Genomic DNA, 14,766 nt, shown 5'->3' on the forward strand with positions numbered 1-14,766 from the left:
ACTAGTGCATCTCTTCTAGATACTTGGTGCTTTTACTACAACTACTACTACTACAATACTGCTCTTAGGGCTACATGTAGTACGTACACGTCCAAAACCTTAGGGATCATACCAGCATGCTTCGTTGCGTTACCCCATTCTGAGCATACTCAAATAGAAAGTCCCAAGGGCGGATGTAGCTTCTGTGATTTCTTACATGCATCTCCACATACGCTTCTGGGGCCTTATTAATCAGAACTAGTGCCTCTATCACGGATACAAATTCGTCACTGTCAAAGCACCTTTTGATGACTCTAGATCTGTGCATTTTATATCATCAGAAGAAAAATTTTCCCAGGAAAAAAAGAATAAGAATTTTCTCGTGATCAGAATGGTGAAAGGGGGCAGCAAGAGCATTTGCAGTCTGCTTGCCTGCTCCAAACATGGAAAGAGCAAAAGCGGTGGAGGAAGAACTGCGTAATCTGTTCGGCTGGGAGCTATGCACACAGAAAGCAGGGAACAGCACGTGCCAATCAGGTACGCCCGCAGGCAGACAACTCAGTGTTGCAGATTGCGTATTTAAACGTGTAGGCTTTCTGCGTGCATAAAAAGAAAGAAAACATGCGGGCTTTACTGCCTCTCTAATAATGCGCGCATGAAGCGACGTTAAATAAAATCTTTTAACAGTAATTAATTAATTTTAATTTTGAACCTAACATCAGTAAGTGAAGCTAAGATCTTTAGCGTTTAATACATCGGAAGCTAATAAGAAGTTATATAAAACGATGTCTTGTCCTTTTTTTCGAGCGTTCAAACAGGTAAGTGATGCGTGTCTTCTTTATTCTGATTCCGCTTTTGGCCGGTGATTGTCGAAATTTTTCATACTTAATTAATTCCTTGAAAGGTCCGCAACGATCATATTTTAATTCTCATCCGAGTTTGTTGGGAAAAAAACATGTTAAAGCGGAATATTCTTTTCCCTCTTTGTATATCAAAATGGATTCCTCATTAACATACCAACTTGATATCCAAACGTAAATATCAACCAGCACAGCATAAACAATAGAGCAAAAATCAATCACACAGTGAAACTAAATCTTTAAACGTGGAAAATCCAATGTAGGAAAAACCACGGGACCGTAGTCCACCTTAAACTTCCACTGTCAATAGTAATGATAACAGGTTTACAGTAGGTCTTCTCTATAATAACATCAAGATCATATATCTTGATTCAAGAATAGCATCGTATAGGATGGATCTCCTCAAAAGAGAATTCTAGGTCTCATAGAATGGATATAGCAGAAAAATACCTTAGAGAGGGTAAACTGCAGATCAACACCGTTAGGATTGTAGAGTTTGTTGCAAGGATTCTTCACATAAAATTTGGGCCGAAACTGATAACGTTTGGCCACCGATCATCAAGCAGAAAAACTCAGAAACCTAATCTTTCTCTTTATTTCTCTCTCCTTTTTCTTCTGCACGTCGTCGCACGCTACACGCTCACCTGCACACACGCACGCTACCCCAAAACCTATCTCTCTCTCTCTCTTTAATTTCTGCCTTCAATTAGTGATTTGGGCTTAATAGGTCTAATTGTTTAAGCCCACGTATGGGTTGGACCCAACAAAATTTACTCCTGTTACGGTGGTGCAAAACATTATACATAGTATCTGGATTCTATTGGATAATTTTGAAATATAATTTTTCTTATATATTTAGAAAGAAAAATGTGGTGACTAATTAGTTGATCGTTAAAAAGTAAAACCTTTATAAATTTTTTTCCAGAGGGGAGTGTTGATTTTCTTGATTTAGTTATACATGTTTTCTTTTCGTAATACAAAACTGTTAACTGGCAAGCTTAAGAGACTGGCGTTCATTGAACAAAATCTTAATAGTTTCGTTGTGGGCGGTATTTGCTGATCACAAAATAAATCTGCATGTTCTTTTCCTTATTGTAAGCCAAAACATACCAATCATCGTTTTCTTGTCCCCAAAGAAATTGTCCACACTTGGATAATTCTTCGTTAAAACATTGTAATTGACTAAAAGAATTGGTGCGTGTCCTGACCAATGGATCAGGATTCTAAGTGGATAATAATAGAAAATGTTTTTAAGTGATCCAAATTCTAAACAGTTTGATCAAAGTTAAAATGTGATGAAAAGTAAAAAAATAATAAATTTTGATCAAAGTTTTAAAAACTAAAACAATCTACAAAATATTTATAAAGGTTTAATGTAGAATGTTTTTGATTTGGAGTTCAATCACTTTACCTAAATAAAATTATAATAATTTTATAAATTTATGAAGTGGTGGAATCTATTTTAAGAACAATGTATCTCATATATTTTGGTTCTAACTTTTATAAACTCTTTTATAATCTTTATAAATATTTTCTAATCTATGATGGATTTCATAACTTATAAATTTAATTTAATTTTTTTGCTCTTTTATCAATTATAACACATTTTAATCAAAATTATGTCAAAAATAGCAAAAATGACTTAAAGGATAAATTAAATTGATATCTAATAACAACTATGATTATTTCTTGACAGTACTATTATATTTTTAATAATTCATACTATATTTATTAAGATATTAATTAAAAGTATTATTTTATTATTTAATATATCATTATAGTCGCATTTGGTTTATTGATAATTTTACATTTTCTTTTGATAAAGAGAGAGAAAAGTATCTCAGTCTTTTGAAGCCATCCTTTTCTAGGTAAAAAGGAAAAAATAAAGAGTTTTTTTAATGATCTTATCTTATAAATAAATATAATTTTATTAGTATTATATTTTAAAAATTAAAATTATGTAAAGATAATATTGATATGCATAAAAGATATTTTAATGAAAGGACATGTCTCTTACAACAATATCATTTAAATGTGATATTTGGGTTGCTTTTTAAGCTTTATAAATAGAATTATAAATAGCTATAGTTTATTAATTCATATTTCAATACAATTTCTTCTCTTTATTTTTAAAAATATTATTATTATTTTCTTTTGCTACTTGGTTTGTTAAGAGAGGTTAGTTAACTAACTCTATAATTATGCTCATAAGAAAGATAATATCGATTCGTGTTCGCAAGGATAAGATGGATTGAATATTGAGATTAGAATTTCAATCAATCCCATATGTAAGGATGAGTTTTTCGACATTGATTACATGCCTTTAAGTTTTTTTTCTAAACTTTATCTTTATATTTTTTATTATTTTAATATCTTATTTGTTTCTTCATCAAAATTTGTATATCATTATTTTGCTCCAACAATTTAAGATAAAATCTCAATGAATTTCGGTTAGAATTACAATAATAAATTAATATGATTAAAACCGATTAATTATCATGTTTTCTTAATAATTCAAGTATTTACTTATTTATCGTCTAAATTGAGAATGGCCAGCATTTACTTCTAGTTTTATCTAATTATTCACTATTTGATCTTTGTTGGATTAATTAGATGCATAATTTATGTGAACGAAGATTGTACTAAATTTAACATTAAAATTAAGATATATTATAATTTGAGACTCAAAACCTAGTGTATTAATAAAAATATTATCAGTTTATAGATATTATTTAGAAATTAAAAAAATCTTAAAATAAAAAAAATTCTTTTTTAGAGACAAATAAAAGAATATCATATCTCATTATATTAATGATAATTTTAGTAGTTTAAAAACATTGCTTCGTACAAAAAAAATGTCACGTCTTGTTTCTTTAACATATAGCTGTATATAACGGTGTGATGTCAAACTACCCGCTACGTAGATTGGGTAAATATAACGGAACGATTTTAGAATGTAACGCTTGGGCCGAGTGGCATCTATATAACCCGAAGGCCCACTCTGTTGCAATCACAACAACTTCTCTGCCCTCGCGCGCTCTCCTCCTCTCGGCTCTCGGCGATCTCGTCGTTCTGCGAAGGTCGGAACTGCTCTCCGACGAACACGAACGGGCACAGCTGCGAGGGTCCTTCCCTTCGATTTTTATTGCGGTGATCTCATTCCTTTCTTTTTTCTCTTGTTTCGTTTCGCTTGGTTCTTCATCCGTCGAAATTTTGATTCGGGTTCAGAAATTTTGTTGGTCTTGGGGTTCTTTTAATCGATTCTTGGTTGTCGGCTTTCTTGTGGGAAGATCGATCTTTCTGGTTTTCTCGATCGTTTTTCGTCACCACGCCAGTCTCGTTCTGGTTTCGATTGGAAAATATGTCTTCTTCGCGTTCTAGGCGTGTGGAGTACGACCGCTTCATCCCGTTCCGGTCGGCGATGGACATGGACTACGCACGCTTTGCCCTAACCGGGCCTTCGAGACCGCAGCGTGATGGTTCGAGGGAATCCCCATCGAGCGTGGCGTACCAAAAGCTTCTTGATGACTGCATTTTGAAGAACAGTTCTCGTATCCTCGCTTTCAAGACTGCACCTGAAGCGCCGGTCAGCAAGCTGCCCCAGTTTGACGAGCCCATTCGGCCGCAGAAGAAGCAACAGAGGCGAATCCCGAAAGAACCAGAGAGGGTTTTGGTAATCCACGGCTTGTTGGATGATAATGTTTTGAATCTCCTCGACTGGGGAAGCAATAATGTGTTGGCGATTGGCCTTGAGGACGCAGTGTATCTCTGGGACGCTGCAAACGAGTCGACTAAGGTTCTACAACCCGTAGAAGACAGAGGACCTATCACTTGCGTCCGATGGTCGCCAGACTGTGCAGTTCTTGCTGTCGCATTTGGCAATTCAGATTTAGCCCTGATTGATCCAGCAACAGGACATTTCGTGGATGGGATGGAAGATGAGAACCAGGCCCCTGTGTTGTCACTTGCGTGGAGAAGTAATTCAATCTTGACGGTCGGAAGATTTGATGGCACTATTGTTGATTATGACTTTAGAAAGGATGACATGTTCATCTGTTTCTACAATGGGCATCGGCGTGGAGTTTGTAGTCTTAAATGGTCCGTGTTGTCAGGGCGATATTTGGCGAGAGGAGGGCAGGACAAACTAGTGCACATATGGGATGCCTGCATGCCTGTCTCACGTCACCATCCACGTCAACGTCAATGGCTTCACAGGATCAGCAGCCACACTTCCGTTGTGAAGGCCGTTGACCGGTGCCCAACTCGGAGCAACTTGTTGGCTTCTGGTGGAGGTTGCAATGATCACTGCGTTAAGTTTTGGAACACTATTAATGGTGCTTGCTTGAACTCGATTGATGCTGGCTCTGAAGTTTGTGCATTGCTACGGGACAAAAACAAATCTGAATTACTGACCTCCCATGGTCCGCCGAACAATCAACTCACCTTGTGGAATTACCCATCCATGACGAGAGTGGCTGAGGTTTTCGATCATTCATCCCGGGTTCTTTCCTTGGCTGGGAGCCCACTGGGAGGTGTAGTAGCTTCTGCAGCAGCAGATGAGACAGTCAGGTTTTGGAATATCTTTGAGACTCCCAAAATAATAAAACCTGAACTGCCCTTTGCCCAATTTAATGTCATAAGATGAAAAGGCAGATTGGTGGAAATGATTAAGATTCCAAATGGAAGACTTCTCTAGTGCTTGACATGAAGATCTGTTGTTGGTAGCATTGCGATGGGAAGTTTCGTGGTGTCAAAGAGGCAGCACATTTTCATACAAGCGTATAGATTTGAGATCTTCAAATACGAGCGCTACTGTCTAAGGTAAGTTAGAAGCCTTACAGCCTTTTACAGCATTTTAGTAGGCTTATTTACAACATGACTGTCATTGCAGCTACGAGGCTGATTTTTGTTTCCTATTTATTGTTTATCATTTCATAGTTATCGATATGATTATTGCCCAATTGATGAAACATGTGGTCTATGATTATTGCCCAATTGTTATAATCTAATTATGTGGTTTAAAGTGATTTCAATTTGCTTCTCTTGTGTTTCTTTTTTGTAAGTTACTATCTTTGTCTCATTTTTGTTTTAGAATTTTTGTGTAGACTATATATTTTGTTGTGTATGCTAATCATGCATAATTAGATCAAACTGATAGATGCTTATTTTTTTTTCTTTTTTGAGTTGAGATTTCTTATGATATTCAATATGGCCTTAGTATCACATGAAGACATCACATTGCACACCTAGAAGAGTGTTTGACAATCGAGAAATCTATGCATTATAAGAGGTAATTGCCTATGGTCTTATGTTTCTATTTTTCTTTCCGACTATAGGTTTCCTATGATACAAGTTAAACTTAAAAATTTTATATTCTTTTAGGACTATTAAGAAACTTTGAAGATTGAACTATGTAGCTCTATTGCCAGAACAAAGCACTTGCAATATGGCCTTAAGTATCACACGAAGATATCATATTGCCAAAACAAACTTTGAAGATTGAACCGTATAACAAACTTCAGATTTCCTTTTTCATTTTTTTTTTGAGTTGAGATTTCTTATAACATTCAATATGGCTTTGTTATCACATGAAGAAATCACATTGTATATCTAGAAGTGTGTTTGACAATCGTGAGATCTATGCATTATAAGAGGTAATTGCTTATGGCCCTATGCTTCTTTTTTCTTTTCTAACTATAGGTTTCCTATGATATAAGTTGAACTTCTGAATTTTATATTCTTTTAGGACCATTAAGAAACTTTGAAGATTGAATTGTGTTGCTTTATTGCCAGGCCAAAGTACTTTCACATGATGAATTTAAAATCTTGCTATGTTGTCTTTGCTAAATCTTTATTCACAGATATAAGGATATTAAAGCATCTTTGGATTTGCTTAGAGGGTGAAAATATGGAAACTTATGATATTGCACAACTATAATCATATTCAACAACTAAGAGATCTATGCATAATTTTGATCTAAGATGTAACTTCTTATGTCTTTATTTTTTGGGTGACTAAGGGTTCTTAATGTTTCATTTTATAATGAAGAATAAATTATCTTCACTTCTCCCATGTTCAATTTTATCTTCACTTGTTAAGCTTTGTTCTGTACTGATCATGTAATTTATAGGTGGATGCAACTTTGTTGTCCTTAAATCAGAACATCAATTAGTTGTATATGGAATGACTTTTTGTGCTGTACTTCACAATTTGTTACTCTATGGTTTTATGTGTACTGTTGCAACACATAGTTTATAAATGTTAAGGACATTTCAAGATTGCCATCGTTAAGGATTTGCTATCACTGAGCTGAGTGGGAGGACATGAATTTTAGTTGTTAAACCAAATATTTAGTTTCTTAAGGCTAACTTATATCTGTTCATTTATTGTCTTTATTGTAATTACTGTCAATATCTGCTGCTTTTTTTTTTTCCTTTCACTGGCTTGATTTAAAGCTCATCTCGTATGATCTGATTGAAAATCAATTTTTGACCGAGCACACTGAACTCCTGAGTTCCAACTGAAATCTTTGGACACCTAACTGTTTTTTTTTTATCTGATCAAATTTGAGGGTGGTTTTTTTAACTGTTTTAGCCTTCAGATTTTTTTTATGTTCTTTTAGGACCATTCTAGAACCTGTGAAAACTTTTATTTGGTATAGATCTTATTTCACTACGGAGTACTTCATTTCACTTGAAATAGTATTTTTGTTTTATGTTTATTTGCATATACAAAGATACTAAAGCATCTCAGGATTTTGTTTAGAGGGTGAAAAAATTTGAAAAATTGTGGAGTTACAAAACTAGAATTATGTTTGACAATCAAAAGACTGTTGATCAACCACTCAGATATTGTTAAAAAAACTGTTCATGAAATCCATAATTTGAAATTTGAAATTTTTCAAAAATAAAGATAAGTTCAAGAGTGAAATCCAAGCCTAAAATTTTCTATTTTTAGTAAGATGTGTTATAATTTCTGTAGAAAGCAATTATTCAACCTAAGAGAACTGCAAACCATAGTATATACCATAATAGTAAAGCAATACCAAACAAATAAATCTATGAGCTTGATAAAGGTGAGGCATTGTAATTCTGTTTATTATGGTTTTCCCCGTGAAATGAACAAAAATATCAAATTTATATGTCTTTCCATGAATAGATTAGGTCTTCTGCAACATAGATACACTTTTGATCCTAAGATAGAGCTTGAAAAATGGTGTCAAATGGGATATAATGCAGGTTTTAAATTTTGGAAGTTAGCTTACTAGACCAACAATTCACAAATGCTTCATTATAGTGATAGTGGAGTAGTTCGGGTCCTTCCGATTAATAGGATCTTCATTAAAGATTCCAATTTGTAATTATTTCAATCTATGGGATTTATCTTGCTGAATCAGCTATAGTTGTAGCAGAGTGGTAGCAATGTTCATGAGCTTGATAGACAAGCTTGCTATGTTTCATATAAATGTTCACCAATTAATGACATGGCTACTATTTCAGTATTTTTTCAATTCTACTGTTGTGGTCATTTACCACAAGTTTCAGCATCCAAGCACTATATCTGAAATTTGTCTTGTGTAAGTATAACACCGACCTTTGAGTTGGTATTTCTTGTTTTCAACTTCCCTATTTGTTTACTGAGATTAAGGTAGCAGCAGCGGTTGTGATTATTTATTGCGATTCCAGTAATATCACGTGGTACCAAGTTTGAATTTGACATGATAATTCCGATTGAATTATTTAAGTCATCATTTTTTATAATAATCTATTCATGATCTTGTTGGTTGTAATGGAGAAACAAATTGAATATTGGGTAAGCATTTGAAGTTTCCATCACCAAAGTTATCATCCCTTCCAGCACCTCTACCTCTATGCCCCTTGCCACCGTCATATATATCTTGTAAATTATCATTGACCTTATGGACAAGGCTAATACGGTGGAGATTGATGATCCTCAGAAAGTTCCAGAGCTTGATTGAGATAAATAAGAAGCTGCAGTGAAGCTCATGGCCAAAAGTGCGTGCACCCTTTGCAACAAGGGGAAGGTGCATATACAACCTTCTTTTTCTCTTGATTAATGATTGTTGGTGTTTGAATTATAAAACTAGAAATCAGTTTTATGTTATGAAATTATGCATTTTTTTTATTGATGCGCATATATGGTTAGTTCACCCTTATTATCCAGAATAATAATTATTCATACTGGTCAGATTTTGTTGTTCCCCCCTATGTTTCAAATGGTCTGAATATTTCTACCTGACATGGAGTCATCCATAAAAGATCCTTCTACTAGGTGCTTGTTAGTGTTTGACTTGAAGCCTCACACTTTCAATATAAATTTGAGAGAATATGTACATGAATGAACAACCAGTTTACTTTTTTCCTCAAAAGTGTATGATTTTATATAAAATCTCCAAGCTAATATGCTAGACATTGTTTGTCATAAATGAACTAACAAAATGAAAGAAAACAGGAAGAACTCGCAAGATTGAATGTTACATCTTTGGACAATGTATCATTGGAACTAGAAGCTCAGTTTAAACACGCATAATGAATTGGTCCCCCTCCCTCTTTTTCTGTGCTTTCTGAACTTCTTAATGAAATATTTCAAATTGTTTTGAAGAGTTCAGTTATTCCAAGAATTACTTCAATGCATTTTAGTGATATACTAAGTGAACTGATTTTGCAAAAAATTTAGAAGTCATCTGTTATTTTTTTTGTTGAGCCTGCATATGGATTTTAAGAAGGACACGATTTTTAAGTTCCATCATATTTTTTCCTCTTTTTCACCTTTTCCTTCACAAATTTACGGTAAGGGTCTTTCCATTATTGTCAATATTACAGCAAATGTCTACTATTAGTCATAACTGTCAATATTTTCAACTTCATACAATGAGATTTTGCCTAATGTCACTATGATTATAGATTAAGTTGTTCGCAAATTGCTTCATGCTCAAAGATATTTCACCTCAAACAATTTCCTTATAGACTTCCATTTGTGATGCTTCAGTCATATGTTGAGGCTTACCTTTCATTCATGTTATGATCAAGGCATGTTGCTTTTTTTTTTTTTTTTTTTCATTCAGGGACAAAGAGACTTAGAGCATTGATATTTCACTTACTGCAATTTGAGAATCAGGTTCAAGTATCCTTTCTTTGTTGAATATTTTGGTTACTCCTTTACTAGAAAGTATCTATGGTGGTTTCTCAAATTTTATCATTGAAAAGTCTAGTGCTCTAATTAATTCTCTTTCTTGTCTAACTTCTGACCTGTCCCTTAACATTCTGTAATAAGCAAGGTTCATTACGTATAATTGCACCTTATTATTTGATTCAATTTTGGTAAGAACATGACACCAAAGGAATAGGCACATTATAACGATTAAAATCATGCTCGAAAGAAGATGAGAACCATCATCATTATAAGAGAGCTTGGTAAGAGTTTAGCACCAGATATTATTGATATTGATCCGCAAACCTATCCTCCACAAATAGCGAAGTAGACACGGATCGATGATGCATATACAAAAGAAAAGAAATAGGATATTGGAAAGACAATTGCAAAATAGTTCAACTTCCACAGGATTCCAACAAACACAGCCCAAGATTCATATTATCATAGCATGATCTCCTCTATTCAAAGGGATTCAACCTCTAATGCCGAAGGAGATGCACGACGTATATTTAGATAAGGAGGTGGCAGAACTGAAGGATTAGATCAAATTCTTCAAAAGACAATAGGATGAATATGGGGTGACAGTGATGTATGACAATTGGATAGGGCCAATAAGAATGAGTATCATCAATTTTCTTGTTTATTACAACAAACAGGTGGTTTTTAGTAATGCTTCCGATAAGATTCAAGAATCAAACTATATTGAAAACCTAATGGATACCATATTAGAGGAGATCGAACCGCGGTATATTGTCCAAAAAATCTCCGACAATGAAGCCAATTTCAGGAAGGTCGGTTTCCAATTGATCGAAAAAAAGGAAAACATTATTTTCGACTCCACGTGCAACTCATTGCATTATTTTGTATTCCACAATAGTTTTGAACTCTATAAAAATAAGCAAGCTTCATTGGAGATTCGAGAAGCAAGCATCTCCTCAACAACTACACAAAAGTTAATGCACAGCGAGGAAGAAAACCATATGCACCAAGAATCATGGAATACATAACAAATAAAGAATGCAGGTAGTGAACACAAAGCACAAACAAAAAATCAAGCACATTGGCCATAAAAATAGATTAAGATAGATAATACCAGACAGATAAACCATTAATTTCCAACATAAATATTTCATTCGACAGTACCACAATGCAACCAAAGATTACCCAATTTTATTTTATCAATCAAATGATGCATGGACAATAAGACGAGCCAAGATAGTAGGGACCGACATAGTCTAATACAAAATTTTCCCCAGCAAAAATGACTGCCATTGAGACACTTGGCATCCCTATACATGATAAAGGGTATGCTAGTCAAATTTGTTAGAAGAAATCCTACATCCTCCGATATGCCACATTGATAAAGAATCTAGCTAGATACTTGAATTGCTCAGGAACACATAACCTAAGACTTAATCCAAACCAAATAAGCAATCAGCAAATGAAAATATCTTTTGCAGTTACACAAGCATTAACAAAATCAATGACTTAATTATCTGGCAAAAAAAAGAGAATGCAAACACTTAACACACAAAAATCAGTAAACAAATGTATGTTATAATAAAAATTAGCAATTAACCGTTACAAAAACAATGATAAACAATCTGAATAGTGTTCAACTGTCTCAGTCCAATTCTAACATTTTAACAAGCGACAAGCTATCCTGAAAAATTTATATAGCAACAAAGTGAGTATACAAAGCTCAGTAAGCGACTAATATATCCATGACAAGATATGATAATTTCAAACAAACTTGGTATCAAAATACAAGGCAGTGATATAAGAATTTATAGATATCATTTCATTAGATAAGATACAGAATCACAAATGTCATTTCATTTAAAACATACATTGTTCATAACAATGGAGTAAAGAGTATTTGGAGCATATCAATGGCGTATGAAATATTTCGAAGCATATCAATGACGTATGAAATATTTCGGAGCATATCAATGACATATGAAATATTTCAAAACATATAAATGGCGTATGAAATATTTCAGAGCATATTAATGGCGTATAAAATATTTTGGAGCATATCAATGGCATGTGAAATATTTCGGAGCATATCGAAAGAACAAATAAGAAACATAAGCTCAAATGTCATATTTGATGTTGCATTCATTTCATTCTTATCCAAGACGCACATAAAAAGTACATAACGCCTTAACAGTACCTGCATGCCTCATAATTTATGTAGAGAAAACTGTATCACCACAATCTAAAGTACTTCCATTAAAATCAATAGTAGAATATCATTAGGTTCATCCAAATATAATTTTTAATTTTTTTGAAATCGATATATTCATATGTCACTATCTTCCGACTTTAAGTTACTGTCAGAGACTATCTTCCTGTTTTAATTCTCTGGCAGACACTATCCTCCTACTTTAAGTCCCTAGAAGAAACTATCTTCCTACTTTAAGTCTTTGGCAAACGTCGAATGGCAAGACATACGATCTAGAACGCTCCTTATGGTTTTCTGTTAGGCTAGAAAACCAACCTCCAACAAGATAATAGTCAAAGTCTACTTTCTGGTATCATATAACCTCCAACCATTCTATAGCCAGATTCTTTGGTAGAATTAATCTATTTCCCTTTGCCAATTTGAGGATTAACCACATCTTAGATTGAGTGTGTCTTGACCAACTCTAAGAGGTCACTAAACATAATCTGAAATCTTACGTAGTTGAAAGACCCAAGCAGCCTACAAGCAAAGTAACAATTTGGCACAAGATATTAAAAATGTCACAAATCTGACTACAGTTTCCGTTCTTATTTTGCCACTTTGGATTTAGAAAAGATCATAAATTAACAAAGAAGACTCCAGCCAAAATACAGGGCTTAATCATAAATATAGGAGGAAGTGACTCCAAATGAAGACCATTAAAGCTGACAAAGTAAACATTAAGAACTAGCCATATAAAAGACTGAGAAATGAATGTTATTATGTAAATATATTACCTTAATAATAAGGTGGCACATTTGGATATAAACCTCTACCAGGAATCCTATGTCCACCTGAAGGCATCGGAGGCACGCAATCCCAAGCCTCCACCACATCCTCCACCAGCTGCAGCACCACCAAGCGACGAAGGAACCTGATTAACATAATGACTCGGGTCTGATAGGTTAACTGGCCTATCAACTTCGTTTGGTCTAAACCACTGACCAAAATGCTTAAGACAATCACCCCCACTCAAAGGCTTGACGTCCTCGTCAAGCTCCAACATAACCCAGATCAAACCCTAGCATAGTGCATGTGAGGCATAGCCCTGTGGTGGCTCCACGCCGTGACGAGTCCTTTGACTCCGTCTACGGAGTAGCCCTTTCCTACTCAAGCCCCCCCATCATGCCCAAATGCTAGGTTGGCTCTGATACCAAATATAATGACTCGGACCTGATGGGCTAACTGGCCTATCAACTTTCGTTTAGTCTAAACCACTGACCAAAATGCTTAAGCTGAAGTTGATAGTAGTACACTCATCAGACCCTTATAAGTCAATCTTAATCTTGTCCACTTTCGATGTGGAACTAATCAGGGGTGTTACAGATGGTGTCTCAGTCCAATGGCACCAGACAGCGCACTACCAGAGAAACCACCGAGAAACCACCATGTGAGCTGAGACCACTGCCTGGGCCACCATTCTGGCTCGAGAGAGAAGTCAGCAGCGAAGACTGTGCACCGAGTCTGAGCCCATTAGAACCCATATCAGCACCACCGCCCAATGGCAGGCCCTAGACACTACCCATAGCGACAGCACACGGTGCTGAGGCGCCTGGCTTCCCTTTCTTTCCCTCGATTGAAACACTGCAGACGAAGTGGTGGCCATCGACGTTCTTGTTAGGGTCAACGAGTGAGTTCCTTGCCCCCTCTGCAGTATTGTAGGCAAAGAGAGGGAACCCCCGGAACTTCCCCGTCTGCTTATCAAACCCTAGCGGCCCCTCCTCGATCCCTTCATAAGAGGAGAAATGGGCGAGAAGGCGATCCGACGGCTGTCGGCAGGAACGTTCACGACATAGATCTTAAGCAGGGAGACATCGGCAGACGGAGTGGCGCCGGTTCCGGCATTTCCAGCGGCGGCAAGCTGGGTGACGGCCATTCGTCCGTCAGTCTTCTTGGAGGGCTCCTTCAGAGCAAGAAGGGCACCATCGACGTGGCGGAAGGTGATGAACCCATAGCCCTTGCTCTTCCCAGTAGCCCTGTCGACGATGACGGCAGCGTCCTCGAACTCGCCATAGGCAGAAAAGAGGGAGCGGACGGAATCGGTGGTGGTCTCCGTCCCAAGGCCACGGACAGAAAAGAACTTTCGCTGGCTGTGGTCACGGTCGGCGATGGCTCGGACGTTGGCGACGACGCCGGGCTCGCCGCGGAAGACAGCATTGGCGACGATGTGGCGGAGCCGGTCGAGAGACCGGGACTCGATGATCCTGCGGCAACCGCTCCTAAACGTAAGATCTCGAGCAATAGAAGGAAAGTTGAATTGGATTACGGTTATTTAGTAATAAGAGATGCTCTTAATACGAGAAATTATATTAATTATTTATGTTCGACCTGTTTATAAATAGAGAGGAGCTAAAAACTTATATCGGATTCAATAAATGCATCTCATCTCCTTTATTCTTCCCTTATTGGAAAAAAAGTGAAGAGCTTTCTCTTCGCTTATTTATGTTAGATCTTATTTTTAGTTTCCGTTCTATCGGTAAAAAGGATTATGAATCTTATCTATATTAATCTTTATAGAAAGCGAA

At 35.9% G+C, this 14,766-nt stretch overlaps 1 protein-coding gene and 1 pseudogene across 1 annotated transcript; one reads left to right on the forward strand and one right to left on the reverse strand.

Moving 5' to 3' along the window:
• Nucleotides 1–3,867: 3,867 nt before the first annotated feature.
• On the forward strand, nucleotides 3,868–10,214 carry LOC135599181 (cell division cycle 20.2, cofactor of APC complex-like). The gene is made up of 3 exons (XM_065094021.1): nucleotides 3,868–5,660; nucleotides 8,798–8,884; nucleotides 9,926–10,214. The coding sequence occupies exon 1, from the start codon at nucleotides 4,201–4,203 to the stop codon at nucleotides 5,482–5,484; it is 1,284 nt and encodes a 427-aa protein (XP_064950093.1). The 5' UTR covers nucleotides 3,868–4,200; the 3' UTR covers nucleotides 5,485–5,660; nucleotides 8,798–8,884; nucleotides 9,926–10,214.
• A 2,407-nt stretch (nucleotides 10,215–12,621) lies between these two features.
• Nucleotides 12,622–14,498, reverse strand: LOC135598269 (UBP1-associated protein 2C-like; annotated as a pseudogene).
• Between the last annotated feature and the right edge of the window lie 268 nt (nucleotides 14,499–14,766).

Source organism: Musa acuminata, chromosome BXJ2-1 (assembly GCF_036884655.1).
Source record: "Musa acuminata AAA Group cultivar baxijiao chromosome BXJ2-1, Cavendish_Baxijiao_AAA, whole genome shotgun sequence".
Taxonomy (NCBI): Eukaryota; Viridiplantae; Streptophyta; class Magnoliopsida; order Zingiberales; family Musaceae; genus Musa; species Musa acuminata.